Source organism: Alosa alosa, chromosome 24 (assembly GCF_017589495.1).
Source record: "Alosa alosa isolate M-15738 ecotype Scorff River chromosome 24, AALO_Geno_1.1, whole genome shotgun sequence".
Lineage (NCBI taxonomy): Eukaryota > Metazoa > Chordata > Actinopteri > Clupeiformes > Clupeidae > Alosa > Alosa alosa.
This window is the reverse complement of record NC_063212.1, coordinates 2,889,772-2,898,244: the sequence shown is the minus strand read 5'-3', so window position 1 is coordinate 2,898,244 and position 8,473 is coordinate 2,889,772. Positions and strand designations below refer to the sequence as shown.

The following is an 8,473-nucleotide window of genomic DNA, read 5'->3' as shown; positions in this document are numbered from 1 at the left end:
TAGAAACACCTCTGGCAGAAATTACAGCCTAGATTTGGAGATTTTTCCACCATTGTTGAGTGCAGATCTTATACTTTCTGAATGCAATGGTTCAGTATGACAATCAATATAGAAATAGAAATCATATGCTAAATTTCACATCACAGCATTATTTAATCAAGTGATTGCTGTGAATATGACTGCGGAAGCTTCCAGATCCTCTTTCGCTCCTTACAGCACCTGCCTCTTCCCACAGTACTTCCACAGACCCAGACAACGTTGTCCACTCTCCTGCCCCTCCTGGACTACATATCTCAGCTTCCCATGCTTCTTCCAGTGCCTGCTCTCCTGTGGCTTCCCAGTGCGATCTTCTTTTCCAAGCGCCACCTGACTGCTATAGGCATCCTCCAGGACCGCGTAGCCCTGGGAGGTTTAGCTAGCCTCTCGCCAGCTCAGCAGGTTTCCAGAGGGATAGCCCCAGCCCTGGTTGTAGGAGCGCAGGCTGGAGAGGGGGAGGGCCTTGTCCCAGACGTGAATGTCAGTCACCTGACCTTCGAACCCTGACGTGGGCCATAGAACGACGGCAAAGCAGAGACAACAGAGATGAACTTTGTTACAGTGTGTGTGTGTGTGTGTGTGTGTTTCTCCACATATACTGTGTGTGTGTGTGTGTGTGTGTGTGTGTGTGTGTTTCTCCACATATACTGTGTGTGTGTGTGTGTGTGTGTGTGTTTCTCCACATATACTGTGTGTGTGTGTTTCTCCACATATACTGTGTGTGTGTGTGTGTGTGTGTGTTTCTCCACATATACTGTGTGTGTGTGTTTCTCCACATATACTGTGTGTGTGTGTGTGTTTCTCCACATATACTGTGTGTGTGTGTGTGTGTGTGTTTCTCCACATATACTGTGTGTGTGTTTCTCCACATATACTGTGTGTGTGTGTGTGTGTGTGTGTGTGTTTCTCCACATATACTGTGTGTGTGTGTGTGTTTCTCCCACATGTGTGTGTGTGTGTGTTTCTCCACATATGTGTGTGTGTGTGTGTGTGTGTGTGTGTGTGTTTCTCCACATATACTGTGTGTGTGTGTGTGTTTCTCCACATATACTGTGTGTGTGTGTTTCTCCACATATACTGTGTGTGTGTGTGTGTTTCTCCACATATACTGTGTGTGTGTGTGTGTGTGTGTGTGTGTGTTTCTCCACATATACTGTGTGTGTGTGTGTGTGTTTCTCCACATATACTGTGTGTGTGTGTGTGTTGTGTGTGTCTCCACATGTGTGTGTGTGTGTGTTTCTCCACATATACTGTGTGTGTGTGTGTGTGTTCTCCACATATACTGTGTGTGTTGTGTGTGTGTGTGTGTGTGTGTGTGTATGTTTCTCCACATATACTGTGTGTGTGTGTGTTTCTCCACATATACTGTGTGTGTGTGTGTGTGTGTTTCTCCATATACATATACTGTGTGTGTGTGTGTGTGTGTGTTTTCCACATATATGTGTGTGTGTGTGTTTCTCCACATATACTGTGTGTGTGTGTGTGTTCTCCACATATGTGTGTGTGTGTGTGTGTGTGTGTGTGTGTGTGTGTGTGTGTGTGTGTTTCTCCACATATGTGTGTGTGTGTGTGTGTGTGTGTTTCTCCATATACTGTGTGTGTGTGTGTGTTTCTCCACATATACTGTGTGTGTGTGTGTTTCTCCACATATACTGTGTGTGTGTGTGTTTCTCCACATATACTGTGTGTGTGTGTGTGTGTTTCTCACATATGTGTGTGTGTGTGTGTGTGTGTGTGTTTTCCACATATACTGTGTGTGTGTGTGTTTCTCCACATATACTGTGTGTGTGTGTGTGTGTTTCTCCACATATACTGTGTGTGTGTGTGTGTGTGTTTCTCCACATATACTGTGTGTGTGTGTGTGTTTCTCCACATATACTGTGTGTGTGTGTGTTCTCCACATATACTGTGTGTGTGTGTGTGTGTGTGTTTCTCCACATATACTGTGTGTGTGTGTGTGTGTGTGTGTGTGTGTGTGTTTCTCCACATATACTGTGTGTGTGTGTGTGTTTCTCCACATATACTGTGTGTGTGTGTGTGTATGTTTCTCCACATATACTGTGTGTGTGTGTGTGTGTGTTTCTCCACATATACTGTGTGTGTGTGTGTGTGTTTCTCCACATATACTGTGTGTGTGTGTGTATGTTTCTCCACATATACTGTGTGTGTGTGTGTGTGTGTGTGTGTGTCTCACATATATGTGTGTGTGTGTGTTTGTGTGTGTGTTTCTCCACATATACTGTGTGTGTGTGTGTGTGTTTCTCCACATATACTGTGTGTGTGTGTGTGTATGTTTCTCCACATATACTGTGTGTGTGTGTTTCTCCACATATACTGTGTGTGTGTGTGTTTCTCCACATATACTGTGTGTGTGTGTGTGTGTGTGTATGTTTCTCCACATATACTGTGTGTGTGTGTCTCCACATATACTGTGTGTGTGTGTTTCTCCACATATACTGTGTGTGTTTCTCCACATATACTGTGTGTGTGTGTGTGTTGTTTCTCCACATATACTGTGTGTGTATGTTTCTCCACATATACTGTGTGTGTGTGTGTGTGTGTGTGTGTGTTTCTCCACATATACTGTGTGTGTGTGTGTGTGTTTTCTCCACATATACTGTGTGTGTGTGTGTGTGTGTATGTGTCTCCACTCCATACTGTGTGTGTGTGTGTGTGTGTCCACATATCTCCACATATGTGTGTGTGTTTCTCCACATATATGTGTTTCTCCACATATACTGTGTGTGTGTGTTTCTCCACATATACTGTGTGTGTGTGTTTCTCCACATATACTGTGTGTGTGTGTGTGTATGTTTCTCCACATATACTGTGTGTGTGTGTGTTTCTCCACATATACTGTGTGTGTGTGTGTATGTTTCTCCACATATACTGTGTGTGTGTGTGTGTGTGTGTGTGTGTGTGTGTGTGTGTGTGTGTGTGTGTGTGTGTGTGTGTGTGTGTATGTTTCTCCACATATACTGTGTGTGTGTGTGTGTGTGTGTGTGTGTATGTATGTTTCTCCATGTGTGTGTGTGTATGTATGTTTCTCCACATATACTGTGTGTGTGTGTGTGTGTGTGTGTGTGTGTGTGTTTCTCCACATATACATATACTGTGTGTGTGTGTGTGTGTGTGTGTGTGTGTGTGTATGTATGTTTCTCCACATATACTCTGTGTGTGTGTGTATGTATGTTTCTCCACATATACTCTGTGTGTGTGTGTGTGTGTGTGTGTATGTATGTTTCTCCACATATACTGTGTGTGTGTTTCTCACCTGACTCCTCCACATGCCTTTCCTGACACTCATCTTCCCGTCCTTCCACACAAGGGCGTAGGTTTGGTCTCAGCTTTGGTGGGGACCTATCCCCAACTCCTGCTGTCACGATACCAACATTATTGTTTCAATACCAATACCAAGTGAAGAATCTCGATTTTGATAACTTTGCGATTTTTTTAATTTTGATTTGGTTTGGGGGCCCCCACCACCTTGACGGCATCAGTAATAGGCTATTGAATATTGTGTGATCATTCACATCAGTGGCAATCATAGAATTTGATTGACCCCCCCACACCACACACACACAGAAAGTGATGGTTGTCATAGGTTTCTATTTCATATTTTGGTATTCATATAAACGTTATATACTGTATATTGTTAATTATTTATATAATTTTATGATCGGCATAATTACTAATTACTAATAGCTAAACATATTTTATTCTAATATAAATTATTAGTCTACACTTATCTTCAATATCATCACATTTGTGGTGTGCAAGTTTAATTGTGTGCCTGTCACTTTAAGGAGAACGTGAACGCAATTAGCTTTCAAACTCACGGTTTTAGGCTAGTGGAAAATAGTTTCGCATAATGCAAGGATATGTGGATTCAATTCATCATGTTTGCTTTGTCATTAGATAAAATAAATGTATCATTATTTACATACATATGTGGTAACACTTTACCTGGATAGTTCACCTACAGAGACTTTACAGATGATTGTTGAAATTCAAGTTCACTTTTTAGATTTGTTGTTTACTGCAACAACCTCACCTTGACCAAACCCAACCCCAAGACTAACCGACAGATTGTTGTGCATGTCACGGTAGCTAGCTGGTCCATAGATGTGCAGTATGTACATTGTGTAAACCTCGCTCCCGACCAAGGGCGTATCGAGCTTTTTAAAAGTGTGGGGGTTCTGGGATAGGGAAGTGAAATAATCCCGGCCAAATTATAAATAACTCCCTACATTTTCTGAACATAATTTAGGCAAATAAAACCATACTAGCCTACTGTTAAAGCAACAAATACACTTTTGTATTTATACTCCTTGGTATCATGGGCAGATTATGAGCCACTTGGCCCCTGGACACAGACATGAAAATGGCCCCCCTGCCCACTTCAGAAAGTTAGAACATTTACATGTATTCATTTACACTTTTCATTTGAACACTTTTCATGAGAACATTTACATGTTCATTTCACTTTTCATCCAAAGTGACTTACATACAGTATGTTAATTCTATTAAAAGGGACTATACTGACTCCAGAGCAACTTTGACAGCCATAAGTTTAATTATTATAAGATTTAAAACTCATTTACTCTCAACAAGGGAAAGCCTACAGTTAAACAGTTAAATGTAAGTGAAGGTGCAAACATGAATAGGCCTACAAAATGAGGCAAACTACACATCACAAGAAAGATCAACACTAGCATCATGGACGAGCTAGCATCCTGGGATTTTAGCTTGATTACTAGCACGCTCGACTCCCCATCCGAGGTGTTGCCGTTTGCTGGTTCGAGTCTGAGCGTGTGCAGGGCTGAGCCGTATAATTAAACACAACACAGAGGTTACATTAACAGAGTGTCAGATTTATATGTTTAGAATCTGAGCAACTGTAGTCTAGGAGTAAAGTAAAGTGTGACCTATTTTCTTTTTTTATAAACAGGCATTGAAAATAAAGAGGTCTGTGTGTATGTACATGTGTGTGTGTGTGCGTGCGCACGCTAATAGGAGCCAGTTTCTCAAAAATGGTTAGTTCATATGCACACCCAAACACATGGTTGAACCCACTTCCCCACATGATGATGTTTCCTGGACTTCCCCCGTACTTGAGAAGTAATCCAGACTATGTAGTTGTAGTGAAGTAGCTGTGACTTACTAAGCCACTTGGCAATCACAATAAAATGTGAACACATTGCTATGAATTGTTATTGAAGAGGCCTTTATAGCTTTGTGTGAAGATTTGTGTGTATGTGTGTGTGTCTCTGTGTGTGTGTGAGAAAGAGAGTAGAAGGCAGACCTGTGAGAAGAAATTATGATTGTCATAGGCTTAGGGTTATGTTAGCTTCAAGAAATTAAAAATGATCAGTCTCCCGATCTCCAAATAATAAAAAAAAAATATATGTTTACAAACATATGAATTTAGAAAATGTACTAACAAATAGGCTATGTCCCCTTTACCAAGTTAAACATCCCGACATGCTTCAACCACCGTTGGTCTGGAGTGCCTGCAGTCCCTTCTTGCTTGCTTCCGTTTACCTTACTTTTTTATAGCCTTTCAGTATTACTGTACTTTGCATTACAGAACAACCAGTCATCTGTTGTTTCATGCCAAAAAATTAATACAAGACCGAGCCTACCTGTTGTGGTAGTAGGCCTAGTAGTGGTAGTAGGCCAAGTGTTGGTGGTATGCCTAGTAGGCCTAGTGGTGGTAGGCTTAGTAGTGGTAGTAGGCCAAGTGTTGGTGGTATGCCTAGTAGTGGTGGTAGGCTTAGTAGTGGTAGTAGGCCAAGTAGTGGTGGTATGCCTAGTAGTGGTAGTAGGCCTAGTAGTGGTGGTATGCCTAGGCCTAGTAGTGGTATTAGGCCAAGTAGTGCTTAGTAGTGGTAGTAGGCCAAGTAGTGGTGGTATGCCTAGTAGTGGTGGTATGCCTAGTAGTGAGGAAGTGAGTAGGCCAAGTAGTGGTGGTACATGCCTAGTAGTGGTAGGCCTAGTAGTGGTGGTATGCCTAGTAGTGGTGGTAGGCTTAGTAGTGGTAGTAGGCCAAGTAGTGGTGGTATGCCTAGTAGTGGTGGTAGGCTTAGTAGTGGTAGTAGGCCAAGTAGTGGTGGTATGCCTAGTAGTGGTAGTAGGCCAAGTAGTGGTGGTATGCCTAGTAGTGGTGGTATGCCTAGTAGTGGTGGTATGCCTAGTAGTGGTAGTAGGCCAAGTAGTGGTGGTATGCCTAGTAGTGGTAGTAGGCCAAGTGTTGGTGGTATGCCTAGTAGTGGTAGTAGGCCAAGTGTTGGTGGTATGCCTAGTAGTGGTGGTATGCCTAGTAGTGGTGGTAGGCTTAGTAGTGGTAGTAGGCCAAGTAGTGGTGGTATGCCTAGTAGTGGTGGTAGGCTTAGTAGTGGTAGTAGGCCAAGTGTTGGTGGTATGCCTAGTAGTGGTGGTATGCCTAGTAGTGGTGGTAGGCTTAGTAGTGGTAGTAGGCCAAGTGTTGGTGGTATGCCTAGTAGTGGTGGTATGCCTAGTAGTGGTGGTATGCCTAGTAGTGGTGGTAGGCTTAGTAGTGGTAGTAGGCCAAGTGTTGGTGGTATGCCTAGTAGTGGTAGTAGGCCAAGTGTTGGTGGTATGCCTAGTAGTGGTGGTATGCCTAGTAGTGGTGGTAGGCTTAGTAGTGGTAGTAGGCCAAGTAGTGGTGGTATGCCTAGTAGTGGTATTAGGCAAGTAGTAATGGTCTGGTGGTGAGTATGAGGGCCTGTTGCTGGCCGGGCAGCTAGTAGTGGTAGTAGGCCAGTAACATGGATGCCCAGGCCTAGTGGTGGTGAGCTTAGTAGTGTTCGTAGGCCAACGTCCTAGTAGTGGTCAATTGCTTAGAAGTGGTCTCTGCCAAATAGTTTTGTCTGTCTTTAGCTGGAGTAGGCCGTTAGTCTGTATGCCTTGCCCCTGTGTGTATTAGGCCAAGGGTAGTAGTGGTAGTATGAGGGCCTGTTGCTGGCGGAGCCGTTTTAACATGGAGCTGGCCATTTGTTCAGTCTAAGCTGTCAATTTTAGACAGATCTCTGACCAGTTTTGTCTGTCTTTGGCACGGAGTTTCGTTTTCTAAATGTGTGTGTGTGTGTGTAGGCTACCACAAATAGTCAGATCTGGCGGGTGAATTTGGTAATACCAGCCACTGTGGCGGGGTAGATAAATAGAGCTATGCTACCACAAATAGTCAGATCGATCTAATTTTCATAGTTATTGGAAAGTGTCTGTAGGGATCATGTAGCGTTACCAGCCGTGTCGGCGTGATTTGAAGTTCAACAACTACAGTGAGCATGCACCTGCAGCATAGCCTATAGTCACTGGTGCAGTGCTTCACCTTTGCCATTAGGGCCTACCATTAAGAAACTGTCGCTATGCTTTCATGTGCCACTTCTCACTTTGGCCTATAGGACACTAACTGGATCTGCTCCTGGTTATTTAATTCAATAATCAAGCCTTACATCCCCAACAGCCCACGGTCTTCTGGTGGCGTCTGTTGTGTCGACCAGTCATGAAAACTGGGTCTAATTCAGACTCTTTTCTTCAATGGTTCATGTTGGTGGAATGGAATGATTGCCCAGTGCTCTCCGTTCCTGTGGTAGTTTTAGGGTCGTTTAGAGAGGGGTCTAAAGACATTCCTATTCAACATATACTTAGTTGTTTAAGCGTATGTGTTATGGTTTGTATAATGTTGTTTTATTTCCAATTGGGCTGTTAATTAATTTGACATTATTGTTTTATTATCGATATTCTCCTTAATGTAGTCTTAGCATGTCATTGTTTTATATTATTGATTGAATGGACATTATTGTTTTATTATTGCCTTCCCCTTTTTCCATTGCTTTTTATTAGGCTATTGATTGAATTGATATTATTGTGTATTATAACTATTCTCCTTATTATATTTGACCTACATTCTAATCTGTTCCCTGTTCAATTTTATATTGCTATTCAAATATTATTATGTTGTTTGTATTTATGTGTCGCTTTGGACAAAGGCGTCTGCTAAATCCATAACCATAACCATAACCATCAAGGATTCTAACAGTCAGTGTTGGGAGGTTGGGAGGTGAGACAGGTGTAGCAGGGAAGCTTGTGCTCTCCCTGTTTCCCTCTGGCAGCTGTCAGATTGGAGGTAGCAGAGAATGTCTAATAAGGAGACAAACTCCACTCTCGGGACACTTCGGTTTCTGAACTGGTTGCAGTTCCTGTTCTGGTTCCACGTGAGGGTGAGGGTGCTCACGAATAAGTGCAGAATGAATAGAGGTCTATGGAGCTGTAGACTACCCCTTTTTTGTCAAGAAATATGAATGTTGCATTCGAAGGGGTAGCCTTTCAAACGTGTCAATGACGTCATTCATTTGCAGAATGTTAGTGTGTTATGGGCAACAACGACCTAACCTGAAATCGAAAGGACATA

At 42.7% G+C, this 8,473-nt stretch overlaps 1 protein-coding gene across 1 annotated transcript in view; it reads right to left on the bottom strand.

Annotated features, from left to right (window-relative positions):
- Positions 1 to 297: 297 nt before the first annotated feature.
- Positions 298 to 8,473, bottom strand: part of LOC125289433 (serum amyloid P-component-like) — a 22,331-nt gene continuing 14,155 nt past the window's right edge. The window contains exon 5 of the mRNA XM_048236253.1: positions 298 to 530. Within this exon, the coding sequence (XP_048092210.1) occupies positions 412 to 530 (119 nt within the window). The 3' untranslated portion in view covers positions 298 to 411. The remainder of the gene's footprint in view (positions 531 to 8,473) is intronic.